Source organism: Chiloscyllium punctatum, chromosome 33 (genome assembly GCF_047496795.1).
Source record: "Chiloscyllium punctatum isolate Juve2018m chromosome 33, sChiPun1.3, whole genome shotgun sequence".
Classification (NCBI taxonomy): Eukaryota; Metazoa; Chordata; class Chondrichthyes; order Orectolobiformes; family Hemiscylliidae; genus Chiloscyllium; species Chiloscyllium punctatum.
The window spans coordinates 13412692-13432714 of NC_092771.1; the positions used below are offsets into that span (position 1 = coordinate 13412692).

Here is a 20023-nt window from a genome sequence, read left to right on the forward strand (position 1 = left end):
AGGCAGGGTGGGTTAACCAATGGGAAAGGTGGGGTTACAGGTATAAAGTAGGGGGGGATCCTCTTCAGAGTTGATGAGTCAAATGGCCTGCTTCCACACTATAGGGATTCTATTCTATGATTCCAACCTTCCATCCAACACTCCCATTTTCTTGTTGCCTTGGGAAGGCAGCCAACATCATCAGAGACCCCTCCCACCCTGATTATAGTCTCTTCCAACCTCTTCTGTTCAGCAGAAGACACAAAAGCTTAAACACATGGACTAACAGATTCAACAGCAGCTTCTCGCCTGCTGATATTAGATTTCTGAATGGACCTCTCAAATTTTAAATTTAATGTTGATCTCGCTTTTTGTGCATTTTCTTTGCATTGTATTCCTCGCCCTGTTCAATCACCATATGAACTTTGCATGACGTTGCGTGCAAAACTAAACTTTTCACTGTAGCTAGGTACATGTGACAGTAATAAATCAAACCAAATTGAAAGTTGGAAATAGACCCAGCAGTCATCAAAAGCACAGCATAATTGACACGAGGAACTGAACTCCTGACTATGAGACACCATTAAAATCCTGTCTGGTTACAAAGTGACTGAGTAGCGACTCCAGCCATTCCAGACTTCCATTTATAAAAGACACTGATGGCTTCCCTTTATCCGATTAAGATGACATGCTATGGCCTGAATTTGAAATGAAGACAAATGAATCAGTTCCTCCCATTATCAATCAGAAAGCCATTTCCGAACAGAAACACGTGTGTGTGTGTGTGTGTGCATCTGTCTGGTGTCCTTCACTGGGGAAACAAACCCAATAGACGTCCTGTCAAACAGACATTCATCACGCCTTATGAAATAATGCTGCTCAAGATGTCTCTCCATTTTGTAATTCTTACTGTCTTCAAGGCAATGAGATTAATTAGCTTCTGTCCACTATCCCATAGGAGATTGCTGCTGAGTCTTATTAACCAGCAGAACCTGTCGTTTTTAAGGGGTCTTTAGATTGCAGTTTGCATTTCATTGTCAGCAATAGTTAACTCACAGTTAGGCCCTTTCCACATTGCAACCACAGTCTAGCAGGTAAAACACCCGAAAGGTTACGGTTTCGAGTGCTGTGCTGGGGATTTGGGACAATGGACACAAAATGAGGACCCGAAACGTTAACCCTGATCTCTCTTCACAGATGCTGCCACACCTGCTGAGCCTATGCAGCAACTTCTGTTTTTATTTGTTTGTTGTTGGCGGTACAGGATGCTCTGTTGCCGATGACGGAGGGCCACCCCCGGTTGAGGTGTTTCCTTGTGTGTAAGAGGTTTATCTGAGGCATTGCCTTCTCTCTGAGGCTGAAATAAGGAGATTCTGTGGCACCATTTTCAAAAAATAGCGGCAGTTTTCACACAAACCTCGCCCCACTCCCTGTTCCTCCTCCCAGTATACTGGGCCAATTATGGGATCCTGCTGTACTCAAATTGCCTGCCACGCTTCCCACATCAATTCCAGAGGGCACCTAATGATTTATTAGATTAGATTCCCTACAGTGTGCAAACAGGCCCTTCGGCCTAACAAGTCCAACACCGACCCTCTGAAGAACAACCCACCCAGATCCATTCCCCTACATTTACCCTTGACTAATCCACCTAACACTACAGGTGATTTAGCATGGCCAACTCACCTGACCTGCACATCTTTGGGCTGTGGGAGGAAACCGGAGCACCCGGAGGAAACCCACGCAGACACGGGGAGAATGTGCAAACTCCACACAGACAGTTGCCCGAGGCAGGAATTGAACCCGGGTTCCTGGTGCTGTGCTAACCACTGAGCTACCGTGCCGCTCCAAATTATTTGGATAGAAATCTATACACTCAATGATAAGGTTCTGGGGAGTGTTGCTGAACAAAGAGACCTTGGAGTGCAGGTTCATAGCTCCTTGAAAGTGGAGTCGCAGGTAGATAGGATAGTGAAGACGGTGTTTGGTATAATTTTCTTTATTGGTCGGAGTATTGAGTACAGGAGTTGGGAGGTTATGTTGCAGCTGTACAAGACGTTGGTTAGGTCACTTTTGGAATACTGCGTGCAATTCTGGTCTCCATTCTATCAAAAGGATGTTGTGAAACTTGAAAGGGTTCAGAAAAGATTTACAAGGATGTTGCCAGAGTTGGAGGGTTTGAGCTACAGGGAGAGACTGAAATCATGAGGGGCATGGATGGGGTAAATAGACAAGGTCTTTTTCCTGGGGTGGGGGAGTCCAGAACTAGAGAGCATTGGTTTAGGGTGAGAGGGGAAAGATTTAAAAGGGCCAACTTTTTCACAGAGGTGGTGTGTGTATGGAATGAGCTGCCAGAATAAGTGGTGGAGGCTGGTACAATTACAACATTTAAAAGGCACCTGGATGGGTACATGATTAGGAAGAGTTTAGAGGGATATGGGCCAAATGCTGGCAAATGGGACTAGATTAGGTTAGAATATCTGGTCGGTATGGACAAGTTGGATTGTAGGGTCTGTGGCAGTGCTGTACATCTCTATGACTCTGACTCTATGTCTCTATAAATGGTGTGCAGGGATAAGGGGGACAGGCAGGAGATTGCAACTGGGTAACAACCAGTACAGGGACTATGGGCTGAATGGCCTCTTCTGTGCTATAACAATTGTGTGATTACAATTTGAATCCTCTCAACCAATGCTGAGGCATTTTTGAACGTCCTCAGGTAGTGAAAGGCAGCGATATGATCGCAAATATTTCTTAAAATAGAATCTTCTCTATTATCTTGTGCACTCGAATGAGTGCCATCTTAGGTACAGGATACCTCAGTACAGATACTTTAAGTGTTGTTACAGAATTGAGATAGTGAAAAAAAAGACGAGTGTGGGATACAGAGTTTAAAAGTCCTGAATGAGAATAAAAAGTATCTTTAAAGTACTTAAGTTATAGTTTTTTTTCACTGAGTTCTTTATCCAGGTCTTCGGGGGATTGTTGCTATTTATAGTTCTGACAGGATCAGGGGCAAGGAACAATCATAACAAAATAAAAATATGGCTGCCTGGTATTGCAAGACATCAGATCGCCCTGCAGTCATATACCATCAGGGATCAACACAGGAATTAGATTTCAAATAGATCGTCAATGCGAGAAACAGATTTTAATGATTTATCACAAGAATGACAATTATCCTTAAAAGAACTGACAACTGGGAGGGGTGTGGCCCCTTTAAGAATCCACAGCTGTTCAACAACTCTCAACTTAAAGTGGAATAACCTGCCTTTTATAAGACAGCCTGGGGCCACAACTGTTTCATTTGTCTAAGTATGGCTTGGAAAATTATGAGGTTACGTGCAGAGGCCTAATAATTAAGGGACAACTGCAAGTGGAAACTGCAAATTTACGTTTTACAATGGCATTGGCAACCTTCTGAGGTAACGTCTACTGTTGGAATGAACGAGTGGAGATTATTGACTTATAAATCCCTTCAAGTATAGGTATTCATTCTGGAAAGGGAGAAAAACTCTCCTTCATTTTCTGGGATACATCTTGTGGCCAATCCTTGAGCTACCAACACCAGCTTTTGAATAATCTAGGCCAACAGCCTAAATCAACAGTGTGTTCCCCGCATTCTAGTTCTGCAGGTTTGGAGCCCTGAGGTCTTAAAAAGGTTTAATCGCTACTGCTGGGTCAATTTAAAAAGGAATGTCAGAAAGGTGATGTTCTTCCTCACCTTAATTCCCTCAGGCATTAAACTGCCACAGAAAGAATAGACATAATCAGGCCCTCTTCTTAATCCTAGCAACACCAGGCCTGGCATTAATAAAAACAGAACAAAGGCACTCTCTCCACAAAGGAGTATTCTCGAGTCATCAATAAAAAAGCAGCAGGCAAGACAAAGCATCAAGGTCCCAATCTCCCACACGGATCAAAGGCTGACGTGATTCCACTGATAAAGTCTGGAACTTTCAGATGCATGAGTACTCACAGTAATGCCTCACAGGTAGGCTTTCAGACAAGTCAATAACTACCTCTATTGTTGAGGGCTCTTGCTTTGCAAATTTTATCGAGTTAGCTGTAGCTTCCTTCTCCCACTTAGGACTTTTCTTGCCTTCCACCCCTTCCCCCCTCCTCCTCCTCCTCCCCCACCCTAAATGACTGCAGCACACACCTGATGGGAGGAGGCATTGGCCTGGTGAAAAAGTGAGGACTGCAGATGCTGGAGAGTCTGAGTCAAAAAGCGCGGTGCTGGAAAAACACAGCCGGTCAGGCAGCATCTGAGGAGCAGGAAAGCCAACATTTCAGGCATGAGCCCTTCTTCAGGACATTCCTGATGTAGGGCTTATGCCAGAAACAGCAATTCTCCTGCTACTTGGATGCTGTCTGACCTGCTGTGCTTTTCCAGCACCACACTTTTTCACCCTCATGGTATTATTGCTCGACGATTAATCCCCCAGAGACCCTGGCAGTGTTCCGGAGACCCAGGTTCAAATCTTGTCATGGCAGATGGTGGTATTTGAATCCAAACAAAATCTGGAATTAAGAGTCTAATGATGACTATGAAACTATTGTCAATTGTTGCAAAAACCCGTATGGTTCACTAATGCCCATTATGGAAGGAAACTGCCATCCTTACCTTGTCTGGCCTACACGTGACTCCAGACCCACAGCAAAATGATTACCTCTTAATTACCCTCTGGGCAATGAGGGACGGGCAATAAATGCTGGCCTAGCCAGCGATGCCCTCATCCCATGAATAAATAAAAAGAAAAGAACAATGTATTTCAGTGCCATATTTGTACAATTAGATTCCCTACAGTGTGGAAACCGGCCCTTCGGCCCAACCAGTCCACATCGACCCTCTGACGACTAACACACCCAGAACCATTTCCCTCAGACTGATGCACCTAACACTACGGGCAATTTACCAGGGCCAATTCACCTGACCTGCACATCTTTGGACCATGGGAAGAAACCCACACAGACACGGGGAGAATGTGCAAACTCCACACAGTCACCCAAGGCTGGAATTGAACCCAGGTTCCTGGTGCTGTGAGGCAGCAGTGCTAACCACTGAGCCGGCACTTCTGCAGTGAGTTAGCGCTCACGCCCTGCCTCAGTTACCATGAGGATGCTAACTTCGTGAGATCATGCTTGACCGTGTTAATTTTGTTAAACTTCTATCAGGTCACCCCTCATCCTTCGATGTTCAAGTGAAAAGAAACTAAGTTTCTCCAATCTCTGCTCACAGCTAACACCCTGCAAACCAGGCAACATCCTGCACAGTAGCTCAGTGGTTAGCACTGCAGCCTCACAGCACCAGGGACCTAGGATCAGTTCCAGCCTCAGGCGACTATCTGTGTGGAGTTTGTACATTCTCCCAGTGTCTGCGTGGGTTTCCTCTGGATGCTCCGGTTTCCTTCCACAGTCCAAAGATGTGCAGGTCAGGTGGATTGGCCGTGCTCAATTGCCCGTAGTGTTAGGTGCATCAGTCAGAGGGAAATGGTTCGGGTGTGTTATACTTCAGAGGGGCGGTGTGGACTTGTTGGGCTAAACAGCCTGTTTCCACACTGTAGGGAATCTAATCTAAGCCGTTTCTGTACCTTCTCCAAAGCCTCCACATCCTGTGGCGAACAGATTTGCATGCAACTGGGAGAGAGTGAGGACTGGCGATCAGAGTCAAAAAGGGTGGTGCTGGAAAAGCACAGCAGGTCAGGCAGCATCACAGGAGCAGGAAAGTCAACAGTTTGAGCAGAAACTCTTCATCAGGAATGCAACAGGAGTAGTTACATTAATCCTGAGGACTATTACTGTTACTGGGCAGAGGTAGTGGGGGCTGGGTTCTCTAAAGATTCCATGCTTCATTAAGATAGCTTTGTTCCAAAAGCAGGGGGAGCATTGGCCTGATCTAGCCCAGGGCAATTAAGGATTAGCAGTAAGGGCAGATCCATCCAAGAACACCCACATGCCATGAATGAGTAAATAAAATAAAACTCAATGATGGGTTGACTTTAAATGTGCCAAAGACAGGAGAAAGGAGCAGGGCACAACCAACAACAACTCTTCATAATATAACACCTTTTGTTATTTATTCACTCAAGGGATACAGGCCATCGCTGTGGGTCTGGAGTCAGGTATAGGTCAGACCAGTTAAGGATGACAGTTTCCTTACCTACAGGACATTAGTGAAACAGATAAGTTTTCATGACAATCAACTATGGTTTCACAAACATTGTTAGGGTGGCCCAGTGTTTAGCACTCTTGCCTCACAGCGCCAGAGACCTGGGTTCAATTCCAGCCTCGGGTGACTGTCTGTGTGGAGTTTGCACATTCTCCCTGTGTCTGCATGGGTTTCCTCCCACAGTCCAAAGATGTGCAGGTTTGGCGGATTGACTGTGCTAAATACAGGGATAGGGTGGACAATACCTACAGAGGTTCAGTGCAGACTCAATGGGCCAAATGGCCTCATTCCACACATTAGATTAATAATTCCCAAGACTCATTAAGTTCACATTCCAACCATCTGAGTTTTAAACCTGGGGTTTTAGGATTAACAGTCTAGTGATAAAACCACTGGCCATCACCACCCCACCTTTAACATAATGAAATATCCCAAGGCAATCCTGGGGATCTTTCCAAAATGAAGTATGACACTGAGCCATGTCAGGTTCCTCTTAGCAGAGACAAGAAAGACAGATGCCGGGGTTAGAGGAATGCAGAATTCTGGGAAGGTTGTGGAAACTGAAGGTTGCGAGATGAAGGAAGGCCACAGTGGGATTTAAAAACCCAGGGCAAAATAAAATCACAGAGCCCAGGGTGGGGGAAGGGGGCTGCTTAGCAAGTACAGGGGAACGTGCTGTGAGTTAAAGACACAGGCTGGACAATCTTGGATGGCCTCAAGCTTACAAACACCCACCTCCCACCAGAGGAACTTGAAGTTGCTGTGGTCTTGTGCTACAAGTGTGTACACTGGTATGTGTGTGTGTGTCTGTGTGTGTGAGAGAGAGAGAGAGAGTGTGAGCGTGAGTGAGATAGAATGAGAAAGAGCGTGTGGGTGTGTAAGAGAGAGAGTGTGTGTGTGTGTTGTCTGTGTGAGAGAGATAGAGAGAGAGCACGTGTGTGTGTGTGTGTGTGTGTGTGAGAGAGCGTGTGAGCGTATTTGCTGTGGGCTCTGTCAACCAGCAGACATTGCAAAATAACCATTATCGTGCTGCCATCCTTTGAGATCTATGCCCCCATCCCATGAAAGCAGTGCATTGCCACTGGAATACAGTTCGTTCTGCTGTAACACACGTTTTGTTAATACAAATTTATTATAACACAATCGACGACTTGGGGGACACCGTTTCTGAAGTGCAAAGTTTTAAAGCATGCGTTGGTTATTGTGTGGTTTCGGCCCCAATGGTTTAAATGGTGCCGCTATTACACAATTTTCTTAAAACATGGGATTGCATGAGAATGGCAGTACTGCGTTATAGCAGAACTGACTGTCTGATAAATCTGCAGAGCTAAGCCGACTAGGCACAACTTGTGATCTGGGGCAGTTGTGGGGTAGTTTTTGAGTTGACTGAGTGAATGTGATAATCTCAGTAACCCAGCCTCCGCATGCCATTAGGACTTGAAACTGTGAATGTCGTTGTGTCGAACATGCTTTTCAGGTGCTCACTGTGATCCAGCAACACCACCCCGCACCCCAAACCTCCCCCAAAAACACACATGACATTCAGCACATGTTTCTGCCCATAAGGACAATGTTTGTCTTCTGAGAGACAGAAACAGATCAGCATCTGTTATGATGCATGGCTAAGTGAAATCTTCCCAGGACACTGCAGCCGCCATGTTATAATGTTCTATGCCAGCACTGCTCACGTTTTGTAAATATTGGGGAACATTGTGAGTACAGTCATCACACCCAGTCCTTCCTGCTTGTATCACCCGACCTATGGCTATCTCGTGGGGAAGGAGACCTACATTAGCTTTGGGGAAAAAGACGGCCTTTGTCTCCATTGCAAAATAAAGGGCCGTTACATATTACTTAGTGGCTACTTATGTTACAGCTAAGAGGCATAATTGTCTCCTGTGAGGCAGACAGCCAGGTCCAACTTAAAGCAACTGCTACATGGAGATCTGGGAGGGCACTGACATACACCTTTCAGTCACACAAGGTCAACACTCTACAACTCTGGATAGCTCCTTCCAGGCAGAGTCCTTCGAGGCCTTTTCTAATTGATCTGTCCAGAGATATTACGGCCCATCTCTGGAGCAGATAGGAATTGAACTTGGGTGTCACAGCTACTGTAGAACAAGAGTTCCTCCCTTTATATCCTGATGGACAGGGCTTATCTTGTGATGTCCGTTAACCCTTTCTGGTACTAACTGCTTCATAAAAAGGTGTTTTGGGAACAAAAGGAGGAAGCTGACATTTGCCTGAGGTCATTGCTTTACAATGGGTTTTTTGTTGGGGGAGAGGGGATAATCAAGAGTTTGTCTACTATCTAAACAGCAGTGATGTCACTGGATGTTACGTTGGGAACCTCCCTTCCCAACCCAAAACTCCCTTCCCAGCCCCTCCCACTCCTTCCTGCCACCAATCGGATTCATTCCTTCCATTGACCAACCAGGTCGTACCCTCTACCTGTCTTCACCTACCTCCACTTACCACCCTGTCCCTGCCACCCCCTTTATCTGCAGCTCCTCTCTACACCCACCCCCAGCCACGAAGAAGGGTTACACCTGAAACGTCGATGTCTCTAGCTCCTGATGCTACCTGGCTTGCTGTGTTCTTCCAGCCTCACGCCTGTCTACTTTGGTTTTCTTGAAACAGAGGAGACTGCAGGATGATCTAATTGAGGGACCTAAGTGTACGCGGGGGTAGTGTGGTTATTTGAGACCTATGTTGGGCGGTTCAGTCATTTTGCAAGTCTAACCAGGCAAGAGTCAGGGTCCCAGCCCTGGCCTATGAGTTCCAGTGAACAGTCAGCCATGACAATGGGAGAGCTCAAATCTCCAGGGACAATGGCAGCTTCTGGGCACAAGACCCATCAGGATGAGGCCCCGAGTTTCCTCATCAAAAAGGCAGTAGGAAACCACCTGGGTGTTCATGTCCCGAGTCACATTGCTCATTGAAATGGCAAACGGGAGGCTCTTAGGAGCAAAGAATGGGGCCTGTATTGGTCACTGCATTGAGTATAGGAGTTGGGAAGTCACGTTGCGGCTATACAAGATGTTGGTTAGGCCACTTTTGGAAAACTGTGTTCAATTCTGGTCTCCCTGCTTTAGGAAGGATATTGTGAAACTTGAAAGAGTTCAGAAAACATTTACAAGGACGTTGCAACAGTTGGGAGTGTTCAAGCTATAGGGAGAGGCTGGATCAGCTGGGGCTATTCTCCCTGGAGGGTCAGAGCTGAGGGGTGACCTTATAGAGGTTTATAAAATCATGAGGGGTAAGGACAGGGTGAATAGCCAAGGTCTTTTCCCCAGGGTACAGGAACTCAAAACCAGAGGGCATGGGTGACATAGGAGTGACTTAAAAGGTACCTTTAATGGGGCAACTTTTTCATGCAGAGGGTGGTGTGTGAATGGAGTGAGGAAATGGTGGCGGTGGGTACAATTACAACATTTGAAAGGCATTTGGATTTGTACATGAACAGGAAGGGTTTAGAGGGATATGGGCCAAATGCCAGCAAATGGGACTGGATTAATTTCGGATACCTGGTCGGCGTTGATGAGTTGCACTGATGGGTCTATTTCTGTGGTGTGCATCTCTATGACTCTAAGAGGTGTGGAGAAATGAGTGTAAGACCTGAACTTCAGCAGAAAATCAACCCCAAGCATCTTCTTCCCACATCCTTTAATCCTTTGTTTCTCTAGAAATTCACTGAATTGTCTTCCCCGCTATTTCATTCCATAAGGCCAAGGTACATTGGTAGGTAGGGGAACCAATAATACCCTTTTTGCTTGGAAACTCCGAATTATTGACAAAAATTTGTTTTGTCTCCCATTTCATTCCTTCACTACAGGGAACAGTTTTCCCAGATTAATTCTGACAGTTCCCTTCATAACCTTGAAGCCTTCCTATTACATTCGCTATACATCTGGCATTAACACAACAGGCGTCATTTCAGAAAACATACTCTCGACAGTATTACTGGGAGTTGCTATGGTTGCTGATGAATACATATATTCCTGATATTATAATGCAGATAAAGGGCAGAGATTTGTTTCCCTCTCGATTCACATTCGTAGCTCTTTGCTGAACAGTCAATGAAAAGGTTAATGAAAGTCAAAGAACCACCCATTTAAATCAACACCATTTACTTTAAAGTTAGACAAATTCAAATTATCCAGAATTTACTTAGATGAAGTCAAATTATTCAGTCCTTTGTTTGCAATAATTCAGTGAAAAACAAGTTGGCTTCTCCTCTGTCTCTGTGACTGAATATATTCATGCAAGAGGCAATTCTTAAGTGATGTTGAAAATTGAGTAATGGGCTGTTTATTTCCCTGGGATGGATAAGACTGAAAATCATGACATCCCTTGTGATGTGTTTGCCATCAATGAAACTGCATTCTCAGTTTAAACTTCAAAAAGATTCGAGCACGGACGTTCAAGCGAAGATAAATGAGAGCAAGATGCCACCATCTTTAATTTTATGGAGTTAACACTGTTACAACAGCAATTGCTCAGACCACTGATGTAACATTTTGCTGCTTCCTCTTTTGTTGCAAATTGTCTTATCTGCAAAAGATACAGCCACTTCCTGAATCGATTAGTGAACAAAAAAAAATCAATACATGACTAAGTGTGAAGCAAGATAATATCCTGTCAGGGAAAACTCAACCCATTGCTGTCCACACTCATCCTGCAAACTCACAAAGGTATTACTACTCTTTCTTTCGATGATGATTATAGGGATCCCAACTACACCACATAACCTTACACTTCATAGAGTGTCTATCACAAACTGTTCGACTTCCAAACAACCACATGCTAAATGAAGACTTTCCGGAGTGTCGTCATGTCTCGCTGTGGAAAACAAGACAGCCAATTTCCACCTAGCAAACAAAGTGAGAATGATTGTATCGTCTTTTTAAAATAAAGTTGGTCGAGAGATAAATACTGGCAAGGAAAAGAGGAACGATTTGGTATGGTTTCCTTTATTGGTCAGAGTATTGAGTACAGGAGTTGGGAGTCATGTTGCGGCTGTACAGGACATTGTTTAGGCCACTGTTGGAATATTGTGTGCAATTCTGATCTCCTCCGTTTAGGAAAGATGTTGTGAAACTTGAAAGGGTTCAGCAAAGGTTACAAGGACATTGCCAGGGTTGGAGGATTTGAGCTATAGGGAGAGGCTGAACAGGCTGGGGATGTTTTCCCTGGACCGTTGGAGGCTGAGGGGTGACCTTATAGAGGTTTACAAAAATATGAGGGGCATGGATAGGGTAAATAGGCAAAGTCTTTTCCCTGGGATAGGGGTGTACAGAACTAGAGGGCATAGGTTTAGGATGAGAGTGGAAAGATATAAAAGAGACCTAAGGGGCAACTTTTTCACACAGAGGGTGGTACGTGTATGGAATGAGCTGCCAGAGGATGTGGTGGAGGTTGGTACAATTGCAACATTTAAGAGGCATTTGGATGGGTATATGAATAGGAAGGGTTTGGAGGGATATGGGCCGGGTGCTGGCAGGTGGGACTAGATTGGGTTGGGATATCTGGTCGGCATGGACGGGTTGGACCAATGGGTCTGTTTCAATGCTGTACATCTCTATGACTCTATAACAGGAATTAGGCGCAGGCAATTCAACCTTTCACGCCCGCTCCACCATTTAACATGATCATGACCGAGCTTATCCTTGTCTCAACTCCACTCTCCTGCCAGCTCCCCATAGCCCTTTATCCCATTTTTCATCGGAAACATATCTATTTCATTCTGGAGTCTGTTGATTGATTCTGCCTCCACTGCCCTCTGGGGCAACGAGTTCCTCAGATTCACAACTCTCTGAGAGAAATAGTTTCTCCACATCAAAATCTTGAACCTCTCTCCTCTCACACTATATCTATGGCCTGAACAGATGATCCTCTCTGTGGGACAATGTCCACCTTGTCAAGCCCCTGTAGCATTTGTTCCTTATTTCTTTCTACCTCGTTCTTAAGCTTGTGTACTGAGGTACTTCTACCTAAGATGGTGCCGTGGGTGGAGACTTTTCATTGTACTCATGTACTTGAGTACATGTGACAAATCCAAAATCTAAGTCAATCAGACTACCACCCTCCCCCCACCCCCCACTCCATTCTTCTGAAGTTCACCGATGACATAACTGACCTGCCTGTCCCTTCTAGTGGAGATTTCACAGCCACCTAATTCTCAAAGTAAGTCAGGACCCCAAATGGGGGTCACGAGTGGACCTTCAGACCTACAAGCACTGAGTGTGACCACTGCCCAACCCCTTTTGACACTGAAGGGACTCAAGCCTTGCAATGGGCTCACAGTGGAGAAAACAAACTTGGTCAGTTTAACGCAGAGGGTGCTGTGTGTATGGAATGAGCTGCCAGAGGAAGTGGTGGAGATTGGTACAATTACGGCATTTAAAAGGCACCTGGATGGGTATATCAATAGGATGGGTTTCGATTAATATGAGCCAAAATGGAACCAGATTATTTTAGGATATGTGGTTGGTATGGACGAGTTGAACCGAAGGGTCTGTCCACCATGTACAAGTTTGTGACTCTAATGTCACTCGCCAACAATGCGGCACCTCCCTCAGAGTCAGCTCAGAATTGGTGTGGAACGCGGTTCACACCTGCAGGTTTCTGGTCCTCTGACAAAGTCATCCTTCTCCATTTGTCTAGGGTACAGACTTGTTCTTCTCAAATAAAAAAATAAACAGCTTAATGGCAGCACTGAATTCATTGCTGGTGCCGCACAGGCCCAGACTCGATCCCACATTTAACCTTTCGTACAAAGCATCCAGTGTCTCATCCCTGCTGATAGGACTAATCCACAGATTACAGCAGTGATTACACTGCTTGGAGTTCATTTACAAGATTATGGCAGGACCAGCAGGTATAGCTAGACAAAACCATTTCTAATCACGAACAATTCAACTATTTCAGCAAGCATTCCTTGACAAAAAGCATCTATCAGTCGGACCAAAAAAAACACCACATTGACGTCCCTTTATTGAGCGCGTTGTAACATCAGTGTCAGGCATTCAAGGAGTTGATTTAATGACCTGATGTTTTGATTTCTGAAGGTGAGGGGTGTGGACGCCCAGGAAGGGAACGCATTCCCTGTCCTTCTGATGTGGCACCGATCCTGTCTCCATGTTCCGAGGCCTTCAGGTGCACGTTTAAGATGGCGTGGCGTGATTAACAGAACAACAACCCAAGGAGTCTGTGTTCTGGGCAAAGCGTCACAAACAAAGACAGCTTGATTTGTCCCAGACGGTTCTGGGTTCAAATCCTGCTCCAGGAACCCCGGCATAAATCCGGGCAGATGTTCCCAGTGCCAGGACTGAGGGGGGGGGGGGGGGGGGGGGGCGGGGGGCGGGGGGGGGAAGAGCTGCATTGTCAGCGGTGCCTTATTTCAGGTGACATGTCAAGTTAAGGTCCTGTCAGGCGATAAAAGGCCCCCCCCACTTTGAAAGAGGAGGAAGGGAATTCTCCCCCGGCTAGACCACTCTTTAGCTGACATAATTAAAACGAAAGGGTTTGTGAACATAAACACTCAACCCGTCCTCCATCTGAAGGCAGGACAGAACACAGCTCAGAGATTTTGGGTGGGGCAAAGAGACAGGTCCTGAACGTACCCCAACAGGAACCGGGGATCGATATAAGCTCACTGAATGTGAAGCAGATTTGTCGGGCTGAATGGCCTACTTCCTCTCCTACACCTTATGGGGCTTATAATCCTCAGTGGGACTGTCAGCCAAACTGACCGAGGAGGTCACCGTCAGCTGTCGAATCCTGCTTTAGGACAAACCAGGGCAGGGGGAATAAAATCCCGCAACCTGCCTTCCCTTGCCAAATGTGTGCATTAATACAAAGGGTTGCTTGGACACATCAAGTCCTTGGTGTTGTAAATACTGCCAGGCCTCATCAATCACTGTCTGCCACTGAAGCCCACTGAGCAGCTAAGGAAAGCTAACAGCCAAGCGCGACTGTATCCTGAGATCAGTCAGTGTATATTACAGCTACTGGAGCTCAGCAGCGTTCCCCAAGGAGTCAGCCTGGTGCCAATCTCTTCGCCCCTCCATCTTCCTTCCACCACTGACACCACCTCCCTCCCCTTCCACATCACCCCCCACCCCCCCCCCAGCTCCTTTTGTGCATGGGCTTGTATCTGCTGAACCTTTCAATATAAACAGTTCCAAGGTCATTAATCCAATCCCCCACCCCCCCCCCCCCCACACTCCCAGCTCCCTCTCCCCAGCTGTCTCAGTTCAAGTGACTGACAGAATGCGAAGGAGCCCGTAATGGAGCCAAATCCATCATGAATCATTAACATTGCAGTGGCCCTCAGCTTCCGGGGAATACCATAGAACCATCACTACCAAATGAAGAAAAATGGGATGTACATTTCAACAATCCCGTGGGCTGGTGCACACGCTGAGCTCTGAACCGTTGCCGCACTCTGGCCGTGCTTGCTTGGTTTCAGGCTGCAAGCAGTGCACCAGGGTCCAGGGACTTCAATAATGTGAAGAGATGTGAGAAGGTTGGGTTGGGGAGGGCGGGGATAGGGACAGGGGTTTGATGGATTGTTCCTCTTCCTGCAGAGAAGGTTAAGAGATGTTCAAAATCATGAAGGGCTTGATCAAGTAAATAAAGAGAAATCATTTGCACCGGGAGAGGGTCAGTCAGCAGAGGACACAGTTTCATGGTAATTGGCAGGCAGCTGGCTGTGAAATGAGGAGAGTTTTTACTTTTACACACACACACACACACTTTTATACATGCAAACAGAGATCTGTGCACAGATACATAGACAGGCACACTCACACATGCACCCAGTACATATACACACAGACATACACCCAGGCACACTCTCAGACACTCAACAGAAGCGTATACACAGAAATACATGCAGACACACACTGATACAAACAGCACACACACACACACACACACACACACACACACACACACACATGATCCTATGCATTTTGCCACAGCCTCATCCTTTATCTGTTAGTGACTTTTCCTCATAATACCATCAGGCCTTTGCCTCCCTGTCAACTTTCCAGATCCAGTGTGATGTTTTGTTCTGAGCAAACATCAGCCAGCAGCATAAATCCCATACAGGGAAATACTGCTCAGCTAAAGTAGGGTTTGAGGAGGTTTAAGTACAGCATAAACACTAGCGTATAGTCCATCTGGCCTCCCATTGGTTATACCACAATGTTAATAATCCAGAGACTCATGACCAGGGGGCATGTCTTTGAATCCCACCAGGAAAGGGCAGCACGGTGGCTCAGTGGCTAGCACCGCAGCCTCACAGCGCCAGGGGCCCGGGTTCGATTCCAGCCTTGGGTGACCGTCTGTGTGGAGTTTGCACATTCTCCCTGTGCCTGCATGGATTTCCTCCGGGTGCTCCGGTATCCTCCCACACTCCAAAGATGTGTGGGTTAGGTGGATTGGCCATGGGAAATGCAGGGGGGCGGGGGGGGGGGGGGCTGGGTGGGTTACTCTTTGGAGGGTTGGTGGTAACTCAATGGACTGAATGGCCTCCATCTGCACTGAAAGGATTCTATGAATCCAGACAGCTGGTGGAATTTAAATTCAATTAATAAATCTGGAATATAAAACTCATCTCATTGATGGGGGCCTTGACAACCATCTCTGCTAACTTCTTTATGGAAGGAAGGAAGTCTGCCATTTTTATCAGATTTGGCCAACATGTGACTCTCGACACAAAGCAACATGGTTAACACTGAAATTACCCAGCAATCTACACAGTGTAAGGGCAATATAGGGGGCGGGGTGGGGGCAGGGGGTGCCTTGGCAGTGATGAATAAGACCATCTTTTAGGCTATCCTGCTGGCTGACGTTTGCAAGGAGATTGAACAAATTCATTTCATTTCACACTAGATCTGGCAAGTTGACAGGGGAGGCAATTGCCTAGTGCTTTTATTGCTGGACTATTAACCCAGAGACCCAGGTAACATTCTGAGGGCCTGGGTTCGAATCCAGTCATGGTTGATGGCGGTTTCAAATTTGAATTTAATAAAAATCTGAAATCAAAAGGCTAATAATGATCATGAAAATACTTTCAATTATTGGAAAAACCCCATCTGGTTCACAAATGTCCTTTAGGGAAGGAAACTGTCGTCCTCATTGGTGTGGCCTACATGTGACTCCAGACCCACAGCAATGGGGTTGACTCTTAACTGCCCTCTGGGTAATTAGAGATGGACAATAAGTACTGACCTAGCCAGAGATGCCTCATCCCACATATGAATAAAGAAAGTCACTGTCTGTGTGGAGTTTGCACATTCTCCCAGTGTCTGCGTGGGTTTCCCCTGGGTGCTCCGGTTTCCTCTCACACTCCAAAGATGTGTAGGGTTAGGTGAATTGGCCATGCTAAATTGCCCATAATGTCAGGTGCATTAGTGGGAGGGAAATGGGTCTGGGTGGGCTATTGTTCGGTGTGGACTGGTTGGGCCAAAGGGCCTGTTTCCACACTGTAGGGAATCTAATCTAATCTATATATAAAAAAACTACTTCAGCTGCTTTTCAATCTAGTTCTTTGAAGGGAAAGTTCCAGGGGTCCATCTACTGTGTCACCAAGAGGGTGGGAGAATCACAACCCACGTCCTGCTCTTCTAGAACCCATTAAGATAGTTTTCTATCAAGATTATTTTCAGTACATAAAACTTATTTGGCACTCTGCAATCCATGCCCCATTATTGGTCCCTTAGGGTGGAAATTAGCCTCCAATTGACCACTATACCATCATTGAGATTTTAGTGACAGTCAGTCAGGAATCCTCATTCCTGATGAAAAGCTCATGGTCGAAATGTCGACTCTCTGCCTGACCTGCTGTGCTTTTCTAGTGCCACACTTTTCAACTCTGATCTCCAGCATCTGCAGTCCTCACTTTCACCTACTATCCCATCCACCTAGTACCCGATCCCACCCACTTCAGTAGACGGTGAATGCTGAGTAGACTGTAGAATCCAAGACCCACTTAAATCTGGGTTGGGGGAAGAGTATGCAGAGTGAAAACAAAGTGTGGTTGGGATTTAGCTGAGTGGTCAGCAAGGCCCAGTGTAGTTTGAGGAGCCTTTCTGAAACGAGGTAGGAGAAGCGATTAGTAATGAAGGTGGACAACAAGAAGATCAGTGTCTCTGGGGGGTGCGGGAGCAAAGCTCAGACTCACCTCTCTTCTGCATGAAAACAAACAGATCATCCAGGAACTCCTTCCGTTTGGGGTCACTGTCCAGTTCGTAGAGCTGTCAAAGGACACAGAAAAGGGAAGCATTCAAAGAGAGACCAGAACAGAACCGAGTTATCACTGTTTTTCTGAACTGATTCAGAGACAGAATATAATTCAAGTCTACCACAAACAAACTTCCCTGTATTTTCCATTTACAGACATTCTTTGCACTTGGCTCCACAACAATTTATTCTCACAAGTGAGGTCACATTCGTGGTTTGGATGAGCACACTAAAATCCCATCTGCTATCGAAGTAATGGAGTTGGGCTAGGAGTTATTGCTATCTGTAATTTAACATAGAGTCATAGAGATGTACAGCATGGAAACAGACCTTTCGGTCCAAACCGTCCATGCTGACCAGATATCCCAACCAGATCTAGTCCCACCTGCCAGCACCCGGCCCATATCCCTCCAAACCCTTACTATTCACATACCCATCCAAATGCCTCTTAAATGTTGCATTTGTACCAGCCTCCACCAATTCCTCTGGCAGCTCATTCCATACACGTACCATCCTCTGTGTGAAAAAGTTGCCCCTTAGGTCTCTTTTATATCTTTCCCCTCTCACCCTAAACCTATTCCCTCTTGTTCTGGACTCCCCGACCCCAGGGAAAAGACTTTGTCTGTTATCCTAACCCTCATAATTTTGTAAACCTTTATAAGGTCACTCCTCAGCCTCCGACGCTCCAGGGAAAACAGCCCCAGCCTGTTCAGCCTCTCCCTATAGCTCAAATCCTCCAACCCTGGCAACATCCTTGTAAATCTTTTCTGAATCCTTTCAAGTTTCACAACATCTTTCCGATAGGAAGGAGACCAGAATTGCACACAATATTCAAACAGTGGCCTAACCAATGTCCTGTACAGCCACACCATAACCTCCCAACTCCTGTACTCAATACTCTGACTGATAAAAGAAAGCATACCAAACGGTTGATCTGACCGAGGTAGGGCTTGATGTGAATCCAAGAATGATTATGGGACAGAGTGACCTTTTGGACATTGCATGAGTATAACAGATAGTTAAAGATTGATGCCACTCAGTCATGTGTCATGCCCTCACTGCCAGAGTCTTGGTGCCCAGTGAGTTGCACTCTAATAATTCAACTGTGAGGAAGTAGGGTTAGGGGATGGCAGGGAAGGGTGAAGAGTTACCGATAACCAAATACTTGGGAAAATTGTAGGTGGAGATGAAAGGATGGTCACCAGCGTAATCTGAGCTCTCGTTCCAGCCAGTAATGGCTGACACACAGCCAGGATCACATTCTCCTCAGGAATAAAGGCAAGGTTGACTTTCAACACTTGTTTCAAATGCCATGACAATTTTGTGGTTTTTCTCTGAACCAATCGAGGGTTACTGTTTTACGTTTTCTGTCTTCCGTCTTCACCTCTTTCCCATTCTCCACAAAGGTCTTCCCCCCAGACATGAGCAATAGGCAAGGGAGCTGGCTCTTCAGCCTCAAATCTCACTCAATGCATCTCTGAACAGCCCTTACGACCAACCAGGAGTAACTGTCCATTTTATAATCCTCACATTGTCATACCCTTATGCTCAGTGGTAACTCAGAATGAGCAATATGAGGTCTCATAGTACAGTGAGTAGGAACATAGGAATGGGAGCAGGCCATTCAGCCCACAAGTCTGTCCCGCCATTTAATGTGACCATGGCTGAGAGAACACTTCAATGTCTCTGAACAACCCAGCCCCTATGCCATTGATCATCAGAAATCTAGCAATCTCTATCTTAGACATACTCAAAGACTGAGCTTCCATAGCCTTCTATGATAGAGAGTTCACAAACCTTCTTGACTAAAAATATTCCTCCTCATTCCGGACCTAACTGACAACCCCCCTTACATATCTGGATGAAACCACCTTCCTTGCATCTACTGCTTCGGGTATTTCATAAATTTCAATGAGATCATTTCTCGTTCTTCAAAACTCTTGAGACAATTGGCTCAGTCTACCCAATCTCTCTTCATCAGACAGCGTCCCACCCCCCCTCCGGGACCAATAATCATAGAGTCCCTACAGTGTGGAAGCAGGCCATTCAGCCCATCGAGTCTACACCGGCCCTCTGAAGAATATCCCACCCCAAATCCACACCACTATCCCACTCCTGAAAGCCTGCATGACCCATGGTTAATCCACCCAGCCTGCGCATCCCTGAACACTTTGGGAAATTTAGTGCAGCCATTCCACCCTAACCAGCACATCTTTGGACTATGGGAAGAAACCGGAGCACCCAGAGGAAACCCACACAGACTCAGAGGTGAATGTGCAAACTCCACACAGACAGTTGCACAAGGCCAGAATCAAACCCTGGCACTGTGAGGCTGCAGTGCTAACCACTGAGCCACCATGGTCGGGTCTGATGAATGTTTGCTTCACTCGCTCAATTGCAATAACACTTTCCTGAGATGAGGAGACCAAAACTGCACCTAGCCCCTATCTCGGAGCCAGAATCATTGGATGCAACTCCCACTCTAGTGGTCTTTACACATCGTCCCAAGGTGCCTATGGCAAGAGTGGGGAGGGTGTCCTGGTCAGTCAGAACCATATGGAAGGCAGAGGCACAACACCATCTTCATGTTTAACCACAGGATCTTTCAGGGATTTT

At 46.1% G+C, this 20023-nt stretch overlaps 1 protein-coding gene across 4 annotated transcripts in view; it reads right to left on the bottom strand.

The window, feature by feature from the left end:
* Positions 1-20023, bottom strand: part of LOC140458446 (AT-rich interactive domain-containing protein 3A-like) — a 231454-nt gene that overhangs the window by 86946 nt on the left and 124485 nt on the right. For all 4 annotated transcript variants that reach the window (XM_072553028.1, XM_072553026.1, XM_072553029.1 and 1 more), the window contains one exon: positions 17349-17421. In XM_072553028.1, the coding sequence (XP_072409129.1) occupies positions 17349-17421 (73 nt within the window). The remainder of the gene's footprint in view (positions 1-17348; positions 17422-20023) is intronic.